The sequence below is a fragment of the Chrysemys picta genome, chromosome 2 (assembly GCF_011386835.1).
Source record: "Chrysemys picta bellii isolate R12L10 chromosome 2, ASM1138683v2, whole genome shotgun sequence".
Taxonomy (NCBI): domain Eukaryota; kingdom Metazoa; phylum Chordata; order Testudines; family Emydidae; genus Chrysemys; species Chrysemys picta.
Genome location: NC_088792.1, coordinates 215,375,697 through 215,399,116, shown reverse-complemented (window position 1 = coordinate 215,399,116; position 23,420 = coordinate 215,375,697). Strand labels below are relative to the sequence as shown.

Sequence of the window (23,420 nt, the reverse complement as noted above, 5' to 3'; positions counted from 1 at the left end):
CCTCTGCAGTACATAATAACTAGCATGTAGTTGATGAAGCAAAAATCCCTGTAATGTCCCATGCCAAAGCTATTAAATACCGATACTTGCATGGTAAGTTTTTCATTACTAACTTCAGATATCCCAGTAGCTCCACATCAGAAGGGACTACAGAAACTAAGCTGTCCATTCCAAAAGGCATATTTGAATAGTAGGCAAAGAACAGTGTTTGAAAGTGGATAGCATTGGAAGTTGTGCAGTTAGTCTGAAATCCTATCTTCTTTTAAGGATAGGAGAGTACAAATGTGGAGGGCAGAGAGATCCATTATCTTTCAGCTAGGTAGAATGTGGCCATATCAAGATTTTGCTAGAGACTATTCTGAGCTGCAAAATCACCCCAAATTATCCTCTTGCCTAGATTCTGTGGTGAAAATTTTAGGTTAGAATTTGGACCTTTATTTGAATATTTTCTGGGAGTATAGGAAATTTGTACCCCTTGTGGTAATCTGAATTTATTCTTTTTTCTTACCCAAATCCCCCATAATGGCCTGGATTGCCGCCACACGTGGATCTATTTTTTCCAAGCAAAAGGGGGAATTAATCTATCTCCAGGGCAACTTTCCACCCACTTTCTGGATCATATAGAATGTCCTCTGTGGGTCTGAGTCCACCCTTGGGGAAAGTGAGGGAGAATAGAGGGGCTGGAGGAACACACACATTGTCCTCCCTTCAAACCTGTAGAGATTTATAGGGAAAGTACATACAGCTCAAGTTTGTTTTATCTTTTCTACATTCCCCACCCCAGTAGGGCAGCTGTGGCTGGAAGGGGTCCCTAATAGTGTGTTTTCAATGAAAGCCACTGGGAGGTCAGAATCCTTGCAGATCTTTGGGGATCAGCCAGGTTTGCCAGCAAACTCCATGGCTTTTTCTAGTGGGATCTCTTCCCAGTACCCTGACAGAGTGACATGGTGGATCTTCATGATGTGACCCAATAAGAGATTTCCTTCTGCACTTTTAACCATGGGATGATTTGGCCCACTAGCTCATCTGAGAGAACTTGATTACACTGCAATTTGAATAAGAAATACAATTTGACCAATTTGTGTGCTTAGAAATACCAGTTAAAATAAGAACTGCATATATGAAGACACAATTAGGGTTTCAAGTTTTGGAGTCCTACTAGAGAATGAAGGAAAAAGATACTGTCATTATCTAGATAGGAGACAGGAAAAACTGTTATTGTGGGGAGGTTCTTATTCCTGTACTGATCAAAGGGTATTTGCCATCAGACAGATTTTGTGTACTGGAGATGCTCTCTAATCAAAATCTACATAAACCTCAGCATTTCATTCTATCAGTTGTTACAGTTGGAATTTTACTTTTAAACATTATTGTTTTTCACATTTTACATCAGTGCAGCCTTTGAAATGAAATGTTAACTTACATCCAGCGATGTGTGAAACCACAGAGTCCAGCATTATTCCTTTGTTGTCATCTGTCCAACATGCTTTTCTTTCTTGACATATTTATAACACAAACTGATCTGTTTGCTCTAGTTGGGCAAATATTGAGTGGAAGTGAGCTAGAAAAGATAACACATGAAAGATAAAATATATTAAGAAGAAAAACTGCAAGAATGGTATAGAATAGCCAAGACTTCCTAGGTGAAAGATTCATTGAATACCCAGTTACACAAACAACAAGGAGTCTGGTGGCACCTTAAAGACTAACAGATTTTAAGCATAAGCTTTCGTGGGTAAAAACCTCACTTCTTCAGATGCACAGTTACACAATCTTTTTCGGTAATCTTTCTCACCCTGGGTATTCCTGTGAACTTTGATGGGATTACTCATGTGAGTAACATCCTACTCAGTGGTTGGGCTTTTCAAGAGTCCAAGTTACTTTGGAGCACATGTTCCATTAATTTTCAAGGGGAGTCATGCTCCTAAATCACTTGAGTGCTTTTGAAAAATCTTACCCAGTGAGAGTAAGGGTGGCATGATGGACCCTGAATGAACATTAGAACAATGAGTTCATGACTACCAGTAGATTTCAAAGAAATTGTAGGTAAAGACATCATGATGTTGGGTTCTGTAATGTCTAATGGTCAGCTAAAAGTAAATATAAAATATCCAGACTCCTCTCTTGCTAAGTTTTTCAGGTTTTTCTACAAAATAACTTTAAACTACAGGTACTGGTAAACCACAATATTATTGTTACTCTAGGGCCAGATTTCTTTACTTTTTAAGTAGCATCTTTCTCCTTAAGAAATCTCATTTACTTCAGTGGAGCTACACATACAGTAAGGTGCTACTCATTCTGACCCCTAGAAAGTATTACTTTATGTGCACTGAAATTTTGCTTGAGCCTACCCATACAGGATGCTGAGCTGCAGTCGAGAGGACCTCAGGGTACTCAGTACTTCTTAGGATCAGGCCCCATGTTTCTCTCTCCTTCCATGGAGTTAAAACCTGAAACAAAAACCAGATATTCACAGGAAGAATAGTCACCTACATCTTTGTGCTTTACTGTTAGTTCTTTACCACATTGTTGATGGGTTTCAGTATGATTTGGTGATTGGTGGGTTTCAGCTTTATTCCACATTTCTCATGCTAGTAGTAGTTGGGAGCTTCATGTGGCTGACTCTGCACTCCAGAAAGAGGGATTTAGATCAGAGAAGAAATAGACTGAGAAGAACGAAAATAGCACTCTGAAAAGAGCCTTAACTCTTATCGTGTAAAAGGAGAATAGCATGATGCTACAGAAGCCTTTAAGGGTATTGGATGGGGGTCAGTGTTGTGCCCTATGTAGCAGAACTTATTCTTAGTTGGATTGGAATTAAATACAAGAACAAATAGATCCTTTTAAGGATACATAAGAGAAAACCTAAATCACTCTGTATAGGGCCTGAAATCCATTATGTCGGATTCATCTACAATTTATCTCACCAAAAAGGCCCAATTGTTTGAGAAGGAAAACTGGTGAGACGCTCAACAGCAGCTGTATGGTTTGGAGACACTATGCGTTGGGGAAAAAGAGTCTTGCCCCATAAATAATCAACATTGCTACAGATTACAACATTATTACATTATGCAAAAAAAATTGTTTTTTTATGTAATGCATGACGGGAAAGTGAGAGGCCTGTAACAGCCATGCATTTTGCTGAATATGCTGACTGTGGTGCAACCCTGATTTCATAGAATGCCTAATGAAATCAAGGGGACTTTCAAGCTTGAAGGATTTACTGGGTCTTTTCCATGATACTGCTGGTCTGTGGTATGGCATAGCCTGTGTCATATCACGGCTGAAAAGCATGCGTGTGGAAGACTATACACCAATGGGAGCTGCTGGAAGTGGCACGGGCCGAGGGACGTACTGGCCGCCTCTTCCAGCAGCTCCCATTGGCCATGGAGCAGTGACCCACGGCTACTAGGAGCCGCGATCGGCCGAACCTGTGGACGCGGCAAGTAAACAAACTGGCCTGGCCCGCTAGGGGCTTTCCTTGCACAAGCGTCGGAACAAGTTTGGGAACCACTGTTATATGCCATAAAATGCTGCAACCCCCATCTCACACTGAACCTGCTATTTTTGAAAAAAAAAAAGAACAGGGGTACTTGTGGCACCTTAGAGACTAACAAATTTATTAGAGCATAAGCTTTCGTGGACTACAGCCCACTTCTTATACGCATCCGAAGAAGTGGGCTGTAGTCCACGAAAGCTTATGCTCTAATAAATTTGTTAGTCTCTAAGGTGCCACAAGTACTCCTGTTCTTCTTTTTGCGGATACAGACTAACACGGCTGCTACTCTGAAACCTGCTATTTTTGGTTACACATGGCTTTATCAAACCAGTAAAAAAAAAAAACCCTCACCCCAATTACTTTTCTCAGAGGTATGATATTTTAAAAGATACCAAATTAATTGTATGTATGTGTAACATATATAATTCATATGTATACTTAGAAGTGTCATTTCCTTTTGAAATATCACATTACTGTACTGATGAAAATGGTTAGTTTTCTTTTACATACCATGAACAGTTATGAAGCAAGATAATATCTGTGGCAAGAAGACAGTTCTGCCAGACATTACATGCCATATATTTTTATGCCAGATTTTCTGTGTGGAATGATTACAGGATACATTCTCTCACAATCTATTTATTGGTTTATGGAAATGCACAATAAATTCTGGTTTAAATGGTAAATATAAAGAAAACAACAAAACCCAAAACCAAAAAACCCCAAATGGCTTCCACTCTGTTCCCACTGAAGTTAGTGGCAAAGCTTTCAGTGTTTTCAGTGGGAATAGGATCAGAACCATGGACCATAGTCACTAGACTCTCAGGATTTCACAGCTTTGTATGCTGTAGAGTGCAAGCTATTCTGGTTAATATCAGTGATAACATGCACTTTGTTGCATATTTATTATTTTATGATATTTAAATATTTTTGACAGTTTAGGTCCATAACTTCACTGGGAATTTTACCTGATTAAAGACGTTGGGGCTGGACTTTTTGTTTATATTTCAAGTTTCAATAAATCATATTAGCAATGATAGTAACACCCGTGGAGTAATATAGTAAATGAGCAAAATAAATGTACTAAAATACATACCCAAAATAATGATATTGGCAGAAGATTAATATCCAGTAATTTTTGGCACCATTATATATCAATTGATTCTGATTTTGCTTCATATAAATACAGCGGGTTCTTTTGTCTTACATCAGAACTGCAGTATTGGTAATGTTAACTGAACAATGTTAGGCAAACTTTCAACTCCACAGAAATAATTTAGAAGCTAGCTCAATACTGTATTTCTGAGCTTGAAGTAGTGAAACTATCAAATGCAAATTGAATGCAACAGAATTATTCCAAAATGTGCTGGCAGCCCTCAACTTCGTTTGGTTTTAATGCGCGCTGAAGGTAGGTTCTTAGCATTGAAGGTTGCACCAGGTGTTCAGTAGTCTACAGTATCAGATGCTGAAAGATACATGGTTGGAAAATCTATCTAGGTACTTATATGGTGCTCAGCACCATAATATCTGAATACCACACAAACAATGAATTTATCCTCACAATACCTTAAGGGTATGTCTATACTGCAAAGAAAACCCACAGTGCTGAGTCTCAGAGCCCAGGTCAATTGACTCAGGCTTCCGGGGCTTGGGCTACTGGGCCATAAATAGCAATGTAGACATTTGGGCTTGGGCTGCAGCCCAGGCTTCGAGACCTTACCCCTTTGCCAAGTTTCAGCCTGAGCCTGAATGTCTACATTGCTATTTTTAGCCTTGCATCCTGAGCATCACAAGCCTGAGTCAAGTACCCTGGGCTCTGAGACTCAGTGCCACGGGTCTTTTAGTGCAGCGTAGTCATAACCTAAGCGGCCAGGAATTAATTTTCATCCCCATTTTACAGACAAGGTACTGAGAGTTCTGAGAAATTAAGTGATTTGCCAAAGTCCCACAAGAAGTCTATTGCATAGCCAAGTCTCTTGAGTCCCAGGCCAGGGTCACAAGACCACCCTTTCTTCCTAAAGCACTGATCCAGCCATGAACTCCACACAAACAGATCCATGCACAGGTGCAGAGCTACATTGAAGCCTAGAGGGCTCCATACACATGGACTCATTGTAGGATTGGGAACTATGGGAGTAAAACTATCATCCGTTACACCTAGAGTTTGAATGACTTTAAATAAACCTTTAATGAACAAGCTGAAAAGAAATCTGCAATAAATACAGTGTATTTAATATCACTTTATTAGGGCTTTTGAGAAAGTACAAAAATATAGCCAATCAATAGACAATACATATAAAATCAGCTAAACAAACTTACTTGCAAATAAATCTGCTAATGCATAATCAATATCAAAAGTCAGTCTACGTAGTAAATGTCAGTTAAACAGCTTCAGAGTTCTTATTTAGCGTCTTAGATAAACTATTTCATTTTATACTTTATTTAACTGCATCTTGAAATACCTATTCCTTCCAAAGAATACCTCTGATGGCCTTTTAAATATCAATGGCAACAAGAAAGTGACTTTTTTATGGTCATATGATTGTTTTTTGAAAATATCACAAGTATGTTTTTGTCATTGTTTCCTTTTACATAAGTTTTCAGTGTAGTTGGAATATGGTGTTATTATTTAGGGCCATAGGCTATCCTTGACCTGTACACATAACTCCCATAGATTTGCATGGGGGTTGCTTGTGCAGAAAAGGGGCATATCTGATCCTTTATTCTGCCTCTGTTTTGTTTCTACACTGAAAAGTAATGGGAGGCTTCTCAGTACACTGAAAATTAAGGGGAAATGTTGCCATTTCCAGTACTTCTCTTTGTATTAAATTACAGTCTTCCCAGGGAAGTCACTATATTATCAATATATAGTTGAAAATGATCAGTGACGAATAAAAGATAGAACTTGATGCCCAGATATTTAAATCAATTGTTTGCAATGTTGTATAAAATACTGAAGGAAAGAATGTCAAGATTTAACAGCAAAATATAGTGATAAATTAGATTTTTAAAAATTAAAAATGTACTTTTCTAACAAAAAAAATACCATACTACTTTCAAATAAAACATTTTAAAAGTAGTGCTGGTTGAAATTCAGAATTTGTGTCCCAAGGGAAATTCCAATGTTTCAAAATTTGTTTTTGTCACAAATTGAGTTGAAAAGTTGAAATATCAAAATTTTTCATAGAATGGAAATTTCAGAAAATGATTGATTCAGAAATGTCAGAATGTTTTGTTTCCACTTGTCGAACTGAATTGTTTTATTTTGACTTGATTCAACACTAAACTGTGTCTTTCTGAGTTGCTGTTCCTGGGAGTTGTAGTGCCTCATGCCCCTATTCTTTTGTATGGGCTGGCCTACATGGCCGTATCTCCCAAGATGCAATCTAATGATTCAGCCAGAAGGGAGACTGTGGGGCATCATAGGAAATATCATCCAGAAAGGGAGCTTGGCTCATAAAGGCAAATGAGGGCATGCGAGACAGATTAATGTTGAACTGACACAAACCAAAATGTTTTGATTCAGGTTGACCTGACCCCAAATAAAATATGTCATTTCAATTTTTCTGACTGAAAATCCAAACATTTTGGCATAATTGAAATTTTCTTGTAGAAAATTTTGCTCAAGCTGCGTTTTTTGTCAAAAGACATTTTGACTGAAAATTCCTGACCAGCACTTCTTAAAAAAGCATGACATATTGAAAATGGATATTTGTCTCTATCTTATTATTTCTGTGCCATTCATTGGCTATTACAAGTCAAATTTAGTTTAAACATATAAGAGAAATTATGCTGTTTGGGAATTCATTAGCAGAAAGTATTTCAAGAGTATGGTTATACTATCTCAGACAAAACAGGAAGACTCTCTAATGATATGCTTCATTTTTAAACTGTAAGCGTGAGTCTTCTTGAGTTACAAATAATGGGCCCTATCCTACTCCCAATATTAAAAATTCTATTTATTCCAAAAGAAGCAGGAATGAGACCAAAGAGTTAAATCCTGCAGTTCCAAGTCAGGTAGTGCTCCAATTGAAGTAACCAGGCCAGATCCTCTGCTGGTGTAAATTTGCATAGCTCCAGTGACTTTAATGGCATTACACCATTTATACCAGTTGAGGATTTAGCTCATCCTGTGTAAAATTGCAGGATCAGGCTCAAATATAAAAGCTGTGGACCTGCTTCTCCAAGCCCTTCACACTTTAATGAGAATACTTTGTGGGAAAGGCTTGCAGCAGGATTGAAATCTATATATTCGCATTCAGTTTTGCCCTTCTAACTTGAACAGCACTTATGTTGCATATAAAACAACATTATTAAACAACCAAGGCAGAAACCACACTTTTATACAATAATTGAAGGAAAGCAAAATTAAACTAAATATCTCTTAATGAGGATTAAACTATATGCCATTTCCAGCAATAATAAGTCTAGCAAAAGTGTTTGTACAGAATTTTTAATAAACTGAATAATTTCTTACATTTCCAAATGCATTTTTATTCAACAATTTGTAGTAACCTAAAGACTTCCATATCTTACTAACAAAACTTTTTTAAAAAGCTGAAATTACACAGCAAGAGAAATTAATATTCAGAAATGCATTGGTAGTCCAGTTTGAAAGAGAATAATGTTGTTGCTACTTGATCCATGAGAAATCAAGTGTTAAAAAAGTACACTAGAATATTCTTTCATGACACTTCACTAAACATCAAACTACTGTTCTTCAGAAAGAGTTGGCAGAAATTATTAAGAACAAAGAAAGGCAACTACCATATAATCAAAATAGATCCAGATTTTTTAACATTTTTTCCTTTTTTTAAAACCATTTCTATTCCTAGACATGCAAGAGACTATAGCTAGTTCAAAAACTGATACATCATATAACATTCCTGTTCAACAGGGTAAAGAAAGAATACAGCAAATGTTTCTGAAACCTAATTTTACAACTAGTGAATATCATGGGGGGAAGAATATTTTTGATTTGCATAAGATGATTAGAGAAATACTTACACAACACTGATATTTTGCAAAAAATCCTTTTTTACATCAAAATCATTTTTGTTAATAAAAGCTTTTTGATTAGTGAAAAAGACAACATTTGATTTTTGTACTGAACTTTACAGTTTGCAATACTCAGTCATGAAACCATAAGCCTGTGTACAGTAGTAACCTGTTTTCCTTCTTCAGTGAACAATCCTGCAATCCTTACTCACACTACGTAGGACTTACTGTTGAGAAAAAATTCATTTAAGTCAATAAAATCTAAGTGATACCCAACTTGAGTGAGGATTGCAGAATCAGGCCATAAGAGACTTTACACCAGCATTAATGTGTAGAATATGTAGCATAACAAGTGGCTTTATAAGAGGTTTGACGCTGGATACAATACCATGGGAGAACTGTTTTGTGAGGCAGCCTTGGGCTTTATGATAAACTTCAGGAAGCCATTGATATCTGTAGCTGTAATGTCAGTGCAGAAGGCACTGCACATTGTCTTTGACAATGGGCCAATTTGCATTTCAGAAAGCATATTTTAGAAAAGCCTTTAAATGACATCAGGCTCAGAAACTCTTTGTCCAGATCTTATGAGATAAATCAATCTAGGTAGGTGACTAAGTCTCCTCCCTTTTAACCCATGGGAAGTGATGTCAGAGATCAAGTGATTATTCTAATACAACTCTCGTAAACTCCTCAATAACTTACCCATCAGCATTGAAGGAGCAAAGCAAGAGGGAAAAGAAATTCAGATTTTGTAGTTTAGTGACAAAACAAGCCCCATTAATAATTTTATTGTATTTACACTAAAGTATTGTTGTGTACACTACAGTTACTATACTTTACATATGGTACAGAATTGAAACAAGGTAGCTACTATATTTCAGTATTTTGTTCATTCAGCTTCATGTATTCGATGATGTATATATGCAATTAGTAAGCTATCCACAGAGGCACTAAGCAATGGATAAAAGATTTCCAACTTTTTGTTAAGTATCAGCTGAAATTTGGGGCCAAATTTTTACTGTTTGTATTTATTTAGAATCAAACAAATAGAGATTTTGGCTGAGGTGGTGTCTTGTGGAAAAATAGGAACTAAACACCCAATTTAATTTAGATGATAAAATCCATAAGGACTTCCATGTAGTTTTCCCATTTAACATATTCAAATTCACTTTCGAAATACAATGCAAAGTACAGACCTGATATGAAATATCTAGTCTCTGTACTGTGTGCTAGCAAAGCTATGTTTTCCCAAGTAGTCTTTTCTTCTCCTGAAAGACTTCTATGGCCAAGATCAGAATTTATAACACTTTGACTAAACTGCAATTGTACCCACAGAACACGAAGCTAAGATGATATTTTCTTGTGATTTGATAGTGCAGAGAACTAGTAAGATATAATATAATACTCAGAATATACTCAGTAATTGGAGATTATCTTCTGGTTAGTAGATGGCAACAAGCCTGACTAAGAACCTCCGAGTCACTGAGGATAGCAGTCGTGGCTGATTAGACTATGGTAGTAAGTTTAGTGGAGCCACAGACGTGACTAATAGTTTCATACGCTTACCAGATCAGATGGACTAGATGTGGTGTGTTTTGAGTCAAACCCTTCGGGATGGAAGCCTTGGCATTTACTGAGAAGTGTGGTGAGTAATGAGAATATACTGTATTTTTATGCTTGTAACTGTTTCTATACATTGTATTATGTTAGTGGCAAGGGAATAACTTTTGATAAGTAACTTTTTGTAAAACATATAGTGACAACATGCAATGTAAATTCGATGCATTTGAAAGTGATTAGTTAAACATTGTGTTGACAACTCATAACAATGACCCTTTCCCGAGACAGCACTGCACTATTGCCACACCACATTTGGAAGCGGAAGGGGGACAGTTAATCAGTCAAAGGCCTTTAATCCCAATTTAAATAAAGGCCAACGATATCACGACAGGTCATAATAGGATAAAATATCTCAGCATGGGCACCATGTGAAATTCATGCAGCTCAATACTATACACATACAGTCAACCCTTCTCACTGACACATTCTGATACTAAGCTCTTTCTCCTGGACCAATTTTAAGCTCATTTTACCTTAGCAGAGTAAGTATTGGAAATGGATTTCCAAAATGAAATTTTTGCTCTGGATAGACTCTGCGTAAGTCAGTTAGTCCTGAGCCAAATGAACTGTTCAAATTGATCCTAAATATTTCAACACTGCTCCAGTGCTGTTCCATTTTCATATTGCCTGAGAAATATGGCAGAGAAACAGAGAGCAAGCTGACTAATGTATATTAGGAGGGTAATATTTTGAATGAACAATGCTCTCACTCTTAACACTGGCAATATGCAAAAGGCCACGTTATGGAAGAGGAATCACCATCTGTTTTTAGCACTGCATTTGTAATAATAAAAGAAAATATTTAAAGTTGCTTACCTGAACTTTCCCCCATTGACAATGTTTCTGTGTTTCACTTTGAAACTGGATAACTTTACGAGATTCTTACTCAGACAAGAATCACAGGAATTTTAGTACTATTTGCTAGTTATAAATAATAAAAATATACTTTGGTATATTTAGTAAGAGTTAAAAATTTCAATGTAAATCATGATCTCTGCAGAAAAATGTACTGATAGAAGCCTTACTGATTAGCATACTGTATTGTGCTGTATTTTGTTACCCTTCTTCGAGATGTACCAGGGGAGACGGATCCAACTGTCTGGCTAAGATGAGTGTCAGCGCTAAGCATTTGACCAGTCATGCTGCTCATGCCCCCCATGCCGCTCACGCCCCCCATGCCGCTCACGCCCCCCATGCCGCTCACGCCCCCCATGCTGCTCACGCCCCCCATGCCACCCATTCCCCCCATGCCAGGGCCAGACACTACTCTCTCTGTAACAACTACATTATGTGCATTTGATAGCTCAGAAGGAATAGTTAAATTGCCTGGCAGACCGGAGGCAGGTCTAATCACCCGTTCTGTCACCACTACATTTGATGCATCTGCTAGATCAGGAATACTCAAAGAAGGGGGTAGCCTTGAACCAGGTGCAATTACCCTTTCTGTGACTACAACATTTGCCCCATCTGTTAGATCAGGAATATCTAGAATGCCACGCAAATCAGAGGCAGGAGCAAGCACCCTTTCTGTTACAACAACATTTGATGCACGGAGAGGATCGACACTAAGTGTGGGTGGTTGAAAAGTTGAGCCGGATGTGTAGGTCTCAGTCACCATTACATTACCATGGAGCAAAGGATCAGGTATAGGCCTTGCAGGCTGTAGGGTAGAACCAGATGTGTAAGTGTTTTCGGTAACAATTGTTGTACTACCAACAGGGGGAGGCATAGATGAAGATTCATTAACGATGATCGTAGTTCCAGGTGGTGGCAGCTTTAGATCACTTTCGATATTGGGAAAGGTAGCATTAACACCTGGCATGGGTTCGATGACTTTGCCTAAACAGATTTCTGCCAAGGTCTTAAATTTTGGTCCTAACGTATCTAAATAGGTGTCATCGATATCTTCTCCAATAAAACTGCAGCAGCCAATGGAACCAACAGGAGTACCTATTCCTTCATGATCATATATTAGTAGACAATCATTTGCTGGTCGGCCTTCATCTTCATCTGCATAGGCAAATGCTTTCTGAAGGAGAAAACGGGAAAACAGAATTAGACTGACTTTTTTCTTTAGATCGGATGAGATCAAATATTAGCAATCTTTATACTGGTGATTTTCACAAGGCATTTAATGGTTTAGTGTCAAAAACAGGAGGAAGAGATGTTGAATATCTGAGGCATGATTGGAGGGATCATTGTGATTCGCCTGTTAACAAGTAGGCCCCTGAACCTTTGATCATGGTGCATTATCTTCCATCTATTGTGCCTCTTGCAGAAGAGCAATGTTTCAAGTCGGCCAGAACTGAGGTAGCTGATTTGTGCCTTGTGGGTCTTCATCTACCAATTGTAGATTTCTAGCATGCATGAACTCCCAGGCAGAATGTGACCTACTGTGATAATACTGCAGAACACAGGTGACTACAACTACAAGTGGATAAAAGCAGTGAGAAAATGTAGTCATTAATATTTGTGTGAATTTTTAATAAAATGTCTACTTATCAGTATTTGTCACCCTTTTATGCTTGCTTTCTGTGAACATTTAATCTCTCAAGCTTTTGCTAAGGCAAGTACTTATGAAGAATGAAATTTAAGTTCAAATATCCACCAGAAATGAATTTTGATAACATATTTAGTTATAACATTTGAGACTCAAAGGTCATGTTGTTAGCTAACAACATAGTCCCATGATATTGTTTCTGTTCCATATTTAAATGACTTATGTAACTAATCAACATGGTGCAAACTGAATTTTACATTTGAATATACAATTTGCATTTCACACCATGTTGGTTAGTTACCTTAGTCATCCATTCAGGGAACAGAGACAATAAGAAAAGAACAAGACAGTGTGAAGTGATAATATTCACAATTCATGAACTATGCACTAACCGTGCATTATTTGATGAAGAAATTAATGAGAAATTTTGAATAAAATATATATTCAAGAATTTCATGATCTATTCATAAATAATTCACAAACAGAAAAAAGGTGACATTCATCAAATGCATGAGTTGCTATGAATTATTTACCAGCTCTAATCCTAACCAAGGCAATGATAAATCATATTAATAACCAGTTTGACAATTAATGAAAATGTTCACTGTATCCCTCAACAAGGGGACTTTAATGCAAAATGCTATTGAGCATTCAGATTTATTATATCAATAACACATAGAGCAATTTTATTTATCATTCCCTTTTTTTCTTATCAATGTGCACAATGGGCTTGATTGTCCTCTCAGTTACACCATTTTATACTATGTAACTCTTTTGATTTCATTGAAGTTACTTGTCAGTTATACAGGTGTAAATCCAATTAGAATCTGACATTATATAGGCAAATATATTAAAAATCAGGTAGAAAAATTACCTCCGAGAAGTAGCTGTCTAAGAAAGCCATATTCACTCCTCCTTCTCTATACTCTCTTAATGTCCCTCCAATTGACTCTTTTTTCCCCATTGTTCCATAGGCAGTAGCTGCCCCATAGCTGTTAGTTGTTCCATAACCTACAGCTGTTCCGAGCCCTGTAGTTTCTTCAAGTCCTGAAGTTACCACTGCTCCTCCTCCATATGTATTTGTATAAATGTCTGAAAATAGAAAACAATATTATCCTACAATACACTGTGAGGAAAACTTTCACTGAAATTAATTGCTTCCCGTTTGATTACTACAAACATTAAAAAAAACAACAACTAGTAAACCATCAATTAAGGGCAGTTTGGGCTAGTGTCATTCACAGATTCACACAAGCATGTGCTATAGTGCTAAATAGTGGAATTGCAATAAAAATTAAATGCATGCAAATATACACTTACAATCTTCCTGATTTTCTGTAAAGTTCTGGGCCTGTATTTGCATAAACAATACAGAATATGCTTGAAAAAATCCTTGATTTGCATATGCACATGATAGATGACTATGTAGTCATGTGTGTGCATATATCAGGGACTTGCATGAGTATGTCTGATATTGTACTTTAATATATGGACATGCATAAGTGTGCACCTATAATCTTACTGAAAATCAGTCCCTATGTTTACTGGATGTTAAGAATAGAAAGACCCTTCTGCCTTTGCTGTGCATAATTGTTCAAAAGCAGTGTTTCTGGGGGGGAAATAAAAGGCAATAGCTAAAGTATATAAATATAGTATTCCTAATGCAGAATGAAAAATTCCTTTTAAAATTCTGTATATTGTGTGGAATTTTCTTTTCTCCAGAAGTCTTTGTATGAGATCAACCAATGAATTGGTCTCAAATGTCAACTTGTACTAAAACAATTAGTTGCTCAGTCACTATTGTCTTGACTATGACTGTGGTAAGTTATACCCAAAGGCCAAATTTTGCTCTCATTTATACCCAGTCACCTTTGTTGATCTTAACTGATGTTCGAGTTTGGCCCATAGGCTCTTGCAAGAGGACTGAAGAGAAGGATTGGAATGAAGTTGCAAATGTCTTAATCCTATAGTCATTATTTTGGCAAAGCTCCCCTTGACATCAATGAATAAAAGTTCCCATTCTCAGAACCATAAGATTTCATCTTTTGATTTATCTTGAGGGTAACAAATTTTTTGTCTATAAATGGCCATCATAGAATACGATTTGTGGAAGGGAATTCCTTGCTGGCATCAACCTAGTGGAGGTTGCTGCTGTGTCGGCCATCCTCACCTCATGCTTTGGCACAGGGAGAGTACTGGGGGAAGGAAGAGCAATGGTTAAATTGATTCTCCACTGGCATAAGATCTCTAAGGGACCTTATAGCAGATGTGTAAATTAGAGCATCACAATGGCTGCTCTAGCGGATGTTGTGTCTGGGCTGACAAAGGATCAGGGAGCAGAAACTAGCTCCCTGGCAGTCCCCACCCTCCTCGGTGCTAAACATTGCTTAAAGTCAGGGAAGAACTGAACTCTTTAGCTATTACTGAGAATTACATTATTCCAATACTGAAAATGATTTTTGCTTATATTTCTTATGCTGTACCTGAAATAGTTAATTTTGATGAGGAAAAAATAATTTGCTAACTGGAATGTTAAAGCAAGATGTATTTGGGCTTGAAAGCATTGGCAAATATTTCAAAACAATTATTTCTTAAACACATAGCTAAGGCCCAAATCTACCTGTATCTAAGACTTAAACCTTACTCACGCAAGTAGCCTTTTACTCACATGACAAATCCCACTGACTTCAGTGAGACTATTTGTATGAGTAAATGTTCCAGGATTGGGCCCTTGCTTGGAAAAGGAAACCTTTTAAATCAGATAATGGCCTTTTATATCAAAAGGACATTCCATGCTGAAAGACGGCTCTCTGCATTACAAAACTTAGAGAAATTCAGTGTCTACTTACCAGAGGGGTCAACAAAGTCACCTGCAGTGGCAACTGATTTTGATGCACCGATGCCTGTGATAGCCTGGAAAATAATATTTCAGCTATTTAAATATGCACTAAGATCACCATTTGGGGTGAATTTCCATTTTTTCTCTTTTTTTACCTTGCTCATTTTTTTAAATTTGTAATTTACAAGAAGGGAAGGTCAGCTGTAATACTTTACAAATTCTGGGCCTGATCCTGCAACTTTACTCAGGTATTCACTCAGGCGTCTTAAGTCCTATGTAAGTCAATGAATAAACTTGCATGTGTAATAGTTTGCACTATCAATTCCTTTATTTAAAAAAAGACGCAGCACCACAATCACTGTCCCAACTCTAGGCATTACAATAGAATTAATTCTAAGTACAAATAACTGTGTTTTTACAAACTATGGACTGACCATGTCTTCAGGATGTGCTCCTTCTATTCCCCATGAATGAATTGCTCCTTCTGTGCATTCGGGTACAGGCTCAAATCCAGCCCCAACGCCACCTACAGGTCTAGCTCCATAACCACAACAGTCACTCATTGCCATCAAAATTGGAAACACTAATGGAGAAAGAAACAAAAAAGTAAATCAATTATCTTTTTAAATGTATTTCCATCTCTGATATATATCTACATCTAGATCTAGTTCTTCAGATGTCTTTTTCCTCAGAGGGCTGGTGATCAGCACTTTCTGAAAATCTGACTCCCTTAAGATGTTTCAAGTTGAGAACTCAAAAACTGGGACACTCAGAATCACTAGTGACTTTTTGAAAATGCACATATTATTTTGTCATCAGGAGAACTTCTGCTCCCACTTGCAATGGAGTAAATCTGGAGCAGAGTGGAGTTACTAATCCAGATTTACTCCAGTATAACTGGGAACAGATTTTGGTCCATACAGCTATATCAGTAACACTTTAAAACCAAGCAGACTCAGGTTCAGGGTAACTTGAATCTACACGTATGAGCAGACATTTTCCTCTGAAGTCATTGTCAGAGCCTAAGCAAAAAGAAATTAAGGTTGCCCTGGCAACGTTAATTCAGCCCTCTTATGTATATGCATTATGAGACCATCGTTAATTACATGATCACATGCTATAGTTTCCAAAGGACCCTGCCTTATTCACTGAATGGGTTTATCTGAATACATCACAAAGATTATGGAGGTGGAAGTATTATCACCACTTTACAACTGGAAATACTAAGGCAGAGAGAGAGAGAGAGAGAGAGATTAAGGTCAAAATATCCACTGCTTTTGGGTGCTCAATTTGAAGACCCTCAGGCCTGATTTTTCAGAGTACTTAACAATTTTATATGTTCAAAGTATAGCTCCAATTGACTCCAGAAACCTGTAGGAACTCCATGGCTGAGACTGGGATATAATCCACTTCTTCAGGGCAGCATTCAACTGCCTTAACCATGAGGCCCTCTCTTCTCTTCTTAAAAGCTCCTGCCTCCTTCACTATATACCTTCCAACTTCTAAAATGCATGAGGCAAGAGTTCTACAGATAAGAGACTCATTCATGACACAGCCCTGACAATCCTGTGCAATGAATAAGGCAGAAGTCCAGTGATAAAATAGTATGTGATCACGTAATTAAAGATTGTAGCATAATGCATATGAACAAGAGGACCAAATTAAATGTTCACAGGCAAATTTACTTCTGGCATTTCCTAAAGTCTGAGTTTGACTTTGCAACCTTAACATTCTTTTAATGCAGTTTTAAAAATGTTGTTTCCTAGGTTTTTAAAAAAGCAAACTGAAAATTTCCATCATGTGGAACCATATGGATCCCAACATGAGACACCAATAGGGTACAGACCTCTACCACATCGGATCACAGCACATACCTCTACCACTTGAGATAACAAAGTCAGTGGTTGCAGTGGTAGGTTATCCTCTATGTGGACCAGCCACTAGAAGGGGATGACATACATACTTGCCAGTGGGTTTCACAGCTATTTGCTTGACACCATGTTGAGACTCAGGAATAATGGGTTCAGTTCCAGGTTCTGGAGGGGAGTGTGCTCTAATGGTTATAAACCCTTCTGCCCCTGTGCTTCCAACCTGACCCCCTCTTGCTCCAATTCATTTGGCACATGTTTGTCAATCTCTGCTCCTATATTCTTCTACTCTGTTCCTCTCCAGCTCCCTGGCTCCTGCCCCCTCCCTCTCTGTTCATCCCTGCCCCCATGCCTCCTTCCTTCAGCCCCTTCTGAACATATCCACCTCCACCCAATAGCTCCTACCCCCATCTACTCCAGCTCCTTCCCCCCTCCCCACTTTTCTCTTTCCCACTGCTCCTATTCTTCTTTTCTCCCCTTCATTGCGCCTCATTCCAGTCAGGTTGCTTCTTCCTTTTCCTCTTTGTTCCCTGAGCACTAGCGTGGGATGATTGAGAGCAAAGGAGAGTTCCCGTGAAGCTGAACATAGTGGACTTCAGCTGCCAAGAGGTGCAATTGCAGGAAAAGTTCTGCTATGGGCTCTGCAGTCCTGGACTGAAACATGCCCAGCAGAGATGGAATCTGAAGAATTTAGCCACCAAACTCTTACAAGTCTCTACTGAGCAAGTGAGAACTGTGATTTTCAGAGGCTTATTACTTGGCTAAATTTGGTCTGGTTTTCATGGGGACAACAAAGCATGGAAATGCTAGAGCTTCTCAATCAAATAGTTATAAGAATATTTTAATATCTGCACAACAGTGTATTTCCCTTAACCTAATTCTCAGAAACAGCTGAATTGTTTTAGCTGAAACTTTCAATGACAACAAAAATAAATCAGCCTGAGGCAGAAACCTGGCATGGAAAATTTCAGCCTGAACAGATTAAGTTTGGCAAAATTATAAGCAGGGTCTTAAAATGGAAAGTGTCAGACTACCTTAACTATAGGTGTTTCTATGGTGGTTCTTACAATTATAAATAGCCTCATCAGTGATTTGTATGTGAAATTTAGGCATTTGGGAAGACACATGAAACTCTCAAAACCTGGGGACCAAGATACATAAGATGTAGTCTATTTGGCCCCACATTTATGACCTTCTCTTCCACTTTTGGTTCCCATTGATTTGTCCTGTTGGCCTGATGTTTGAATAGGATGGTTTTCAACATGTTTTTATTGTGCTTTACTGAATTATTGTACTCCAAGAATCTTGGTGAGAGAACACTTTATAAATAAATTGATTATACTGAAAACCACAACAAGGAAAATACATTTCCTGTTTGGGAAATTGAATGTTTAAAGCCAAGGAACAGACAAGTTGGGGATGGGGGATTTCTTTGGCCATGACTTACAAATAAATAACCTGTCATTTCTACTGACTTTAAGAGGAGTAGTAAAATGCAGGGCTGTGGGTTATACAAAGTGGGTTATACAAAGTGCCTTACAACAATGGGCCAATGCAGCCAGGTGATGCATGAAGGTCTGCCCATACGTATCACATTACAAGATTAAGGCCATGGTTTACCCTGGCAGCTATTGATTATGGAGGTGGTTTTTGAAGGCAAAAATGGGGCAGCTAGGCGCATAACTTTCACTGAAAGTGAATGGGTGCCTAACAACTATTTTTATCTTTGAAAATCTGCACCTATTTTTATTTGCCCAATTGTAATCAAAGATTTAAAAATAAAGTTCTAAAATGGGAAACAAATTAAATTCCTACAGTAAATGTAGCCAATATTTGTGAATCAGGCCATTTCAAAATGTTGTTAGAAGGACATTCAGAATACTCTTCATTTCTGACCAGCATGTTAAGAGCGGTCAGACTGCTGAAAATTGTCACCATTTGTGATTCTGGCATTATGGGAGGTCATTTCTAAAGTTCATATACCACTTCTACTGCTGAAACACGACAGTGTGGATGGATTCATTCTTTTCCTCTCCAGACCACAACTTCCATTGTTTGAAAAATGAGGACATATTTAAATAAGTGATGTATTCTAGTTGTTCTCACAGAAAATATTAATTTTCATCAACATAATGAAATGACTTCTACATTAGGGCCTTGATCTTGCTACCATTGAAGTCCATGAAATTTTTTGTTCTGCCTTTACTGAAACCAGGATTGGGTTCTTATTTATTATTTTTGGGTTTATTTTCAGTTTAGCATCAACCGCTCTTTTTAGAAATGTTTTGAAAAAAGGAGGGTCATTTATGTTCCTGAGATAAATGCAAGTTATGGTAAAGTTTTAGAGCCTACTTTTGCCCAGATTTTACTGACTCTTGATCCTAACCTCCACACTTCTTTCTGATCCTGCCTAAACTCCCATTGACTTCAGTAGGAGCAGCGTAAGATCCTTATTCTGATAAGGGCAGTGTTCTAGGAAAAAGCTATATATAAGAGGACAGAAAAAATAATTTCTGAATAAACTACATGCAAAAATTCATATTATTTAAAGGATGCTTCTTTTTTTTCCACAGAGATACTCTGTGCTTCTATGTTTTAATAAAAAAAATAAAAAAATATTTTGGAAGAGTAAAACAATACTCTTTGCATAGAGAGATCATTAAATAGCATACCTTATTGAATACTTACACACAAATATTAAGCCTCCAAGAAACATCAGAGCAATAGCAGCACCACCAAGTGTAGTTATTCCACCCTGCCGGCTTCCAGTATTAGGATCTCCATAAATATCAGTATAATCAGCATAAGGTTCAACAGATGTAACAATACTACTAACAGTGACCACACCATCAACAATCGTCACCTCCGGAATGTCATTGGTAACATTTCGTTTTGTAGCACCATTAGTACATATTAGGCGGCTATCACAAAGACAGGCTTGCAAAAGAATTCTCTGTGGTCGTTGACATCTTCTGCCTTGGTTATCTATCATATGGACATAGACGTCATAAATGAAAAACTCGATATTTTGAGTGCTCAGTTCTGCAGAGTAACCTTTTGGGAAACAAAAGAATAAAAGATGATATTCTCATGTGGAACGCACCTGTTTCTGCCCTGCCTCTGCTGCTGACCTGCTCTGTGATATTGGGCAAGTCACTTCACTTGTCTGTGTTTAAATGGACAAGACAGACAAAGGATCGAAGCGAAAATAGACTAAGTTCTTTGGGACAATGATTACTCTTACTATGTATTTGCAATTCCTATTACATTGGGTCCTAGATCCCAGTTGGGGTTCTGGGTGCTATTGTAATATAAATAAAATAATGTATATTCAATTCAGAATTTACACTGTGTTGTTTGGTGTAACATGGCGGCAGGTTCTCCTATGGACCCACCTTCTTGGCAGATTTTGACTCTGGGAGATACTTAGTGAACCTTCTTGACTGTGTTGCCAGTGTGGTTTATTAACTCCACCCTGGATACAAGGAGGTAGGGGCACTCCTCTGAAAGATAAATCTAGGGAGTTGGGTATGGAGATTATTTTGAAGTGACTTGTTTATAGCCCCTTCCCCCCCTCCCCAGAAAGGGGGTGATTTGACCATATACAAAATATGTGGACTTGTATTTACAGCATGGTTGGAACACCACTTGCTAACAGTCACTCTTTAAGTCATGTGATATTGTTTCCAATCCCTGGTTGGATGTCTTACATAGCTAACTGAAAGAGTAATCTGTGACTATTACAATATAAAATAGAATCTGAAAAGCACATTGTAATTTATGTAACTAATGTATTAAACTAATGTAGGGGACATTCCTTCCATTAAAGTCAGTGGCAAAAAACTGCAATGGATTCAGGATTGTAGATTGTAATACAAATCGTATTTGCAATTCTAATATACTCATTTCATAAATCAAGTATTCTGTTGAGCAAGAAATTCATGGATAACATATAATTAATACATTTTCATGACATGTTCAGAACTCTTTGGGCAATTGACAAAACAAAATAATTACTAGATTAGCTTTAGACCCTCTTCAGCTATATACCCTATACACCATAATTACAGTGCAGCAAAATAAAATCAAAAGCATAGCTGTCCCGTGGAATCTTCATATAGGTTTATATTTTAAAACTAATACATTTTAGATAAAATGCAAATAATGAGCCTCTTTCTCATCTTACACAGTTGAAAATCAGGAGCAACTCCAGTTAGTCAATGAACTATACCAATATAAAAACTATGCAAGTGATATCACAATGAGGCCCAATAACTGTATTCATCTTAATTTCTATTAGATGTTTGATTATCATTGTCATCAATCTTACACATAAACAAGCAAGCAAGAAAACCCTAGATGAGTTTTTATTTCTATGACTTACTATGTTATAAAAATTTAACTTTACTCACCATCTATTGGTCTAATACTCCATGAACTTCTTGCAGGCTGATTAGCTATGATAAATGTAAAGGGAGGACTATATGTATCACCATCCAGATCTTTTGCTGTGATAATAACTCTTGGAGAACTCATACATACTTTTCTCATTTCAGTACTAAGAGTTGGACAGTAATAATTGGAATCGTCAACTACAAGTACAATGGTACCAGTGGAAGTTTTTGCAGGAACATCTGTCAACAATAATTGGTGTTAAAGAAGTATTCAAGGGGTTGTAAATGCCTGTCAAAACATGCACAACATTTATTTCTCTTTTATATCACTGTCTAAAATACTAATGCAGTAATACAGATAAATAATGCTAGCAATTTTCTTAAAATTACAATTCAAGAATTAAATTTCTAACTCAACCCAAGCCTAACTTTATTTGTTCACACATTGATGGTGTGCTAATTAAAGTGAAGGGGTCCAAACCTCTCAGTTACACAGGTGTAAATCCAGAGTAACACCATTGACTTCAATTGACTTAGTGCCCATGAAAGTCTCAATGAAATCAGTGGGGCTAGTTGCATGCATAAGTAAAGATTTGCAGGAATGGACGTCACTTTGGACTTCCACGAATGTAAGTGAAAACAGAATTTGGCTTCACAACTATAGGTGGTTGAATAACGGGGAAAAAATGCATGTGCATTTGTTTCTTATTATTTTTTTAATTATGGGAAATTTTCAACATTTTTCCAACTCATTGTTCACAACTGACAAACACAGGCCTCATTAATATCCCAAATCAAACTTATTTTGCAACTATTTGCTCCAGAAGCTAGAGCTTTGGACTGTTCAGTAGTATATTTGGAAGACATCCCCATTTTTGATGGCAATGTTTTGTAATTAGAATCCTTGCTGGTTCTAAATCTTTAAATTATGGTGATTATCATTTATTATTTCAGAGCTATCAAAACACTCAAATCCTCCATGTCTTCAAAGGTGGCAGCCATAAGAATAAATAGCAATCTAGCCTTTGGGTGCAGTACTAGCTGAGTTTAGAAGGCCTGAGCTCAGGACTACTTAAGGCTGGTAGCGATTGATTCATATGTGTTAGTCATATTTGATCTCAACTAACAGTGGAGGGAAGGAAACTAGTTACATCATTTTTAGAACATTCTATGCTTGCTAATCTTACTCATGTGTGATCCCATTGAAGATACTCCAGTGAATAATGGTTTGCAGAATCAGACCTATATTAGGGCTAGTCAAAATTTTTCCATCTAAACTGATTTTCAGTGGCTAATTGGGTTTTCAGCTAAAGAGTGGCTGCTTTCTGTGCAAAAATCTCAATTTTCATTAAATATTTCAGCCAAAACCTGAAAACTTTTGGCTGAAAATGAGAGTTGCAGTGCCTTGGGGGAGTTGTAGTTTGCTCCTCATGCCCCATTCTTCTCTATGGGAGGGAATCCCCAGCTGGATGACATCTCCCATAATGCATCAGAGTCAGAGACTCCATGATGGACAGCTTCTCACCAACAAGGGAAGTATGATGCATTTTGGGAGATGTAGTACAGCTGGGGATCCCAGCCCATAGGGGGGAATAAGGGACATAAGGAACAAACCTCAGCTCAACTCCCATTTTTGGCTGAATTATTTTGGTTTTCCAGTTTCTGTTGAAAAAGCAAAAATTTTCTTGAAACTTTTTGATGA

General features: G+C 37.5%; 1 protein-coding gene and 1 long non-coding RNA gene across 2 annotated transcripts in view; one reads left to right on the top strand and one right to left on the bottom strand.

Annotated features, from left to right (window-relative positions):
• LOC135981704 (uncharacterized) overlaps positions 1-23,420 on the top strand; it is a 66,954-nt gene that overhangs the window by 4,088 nt on the left and 39,446 nt on the right. The window contains exon 2 of the long non-coding RNA XR_010598842.1: positions 10,067-10,142. This is a non-coding gene — a long non-coding RNA (uncharacterized LOC135981704). The remainder of the gene's footprint in view (positions 1-10,066; positions 10,143-23,420) is intronic.
• Positions 5,725-23,420, bottom strand: part of LOC101932077 (desmoglein-1-gamma-like) — a 39,529-nt gene continuing 21,833 nt past the window's right edge. The window contains exons 11-16 of the mRNA XM_024105467.3: positions 21,737-21,958; positions 20,013-20,378; positions 15,891-16,039; positions 15,467-15,530; positions 13,492-13,709; positions 5,725-12,146 (exon numbers count right to left, since the gene is read on the bottom strand). Of these exons, the coding sequence (XP_023961235.2) occupies positions 11,139-12,146; positions 13,492-13,709; positions 15,467-15,530; positions 15,891-16,039; positions 20,013-20,378; positions 21,737-21,958 (2,027 nt within the window). The 3' untranslated portion in view covers positions 5,725-11,138. The remainder of the gene's footprint in view (positions 12,147-13,491; positions 13,710-15,466; positions 15,531-15,890; positions 16,040-20,012; positions 20,379-21,736; positions 21,959-23,420) is intronic.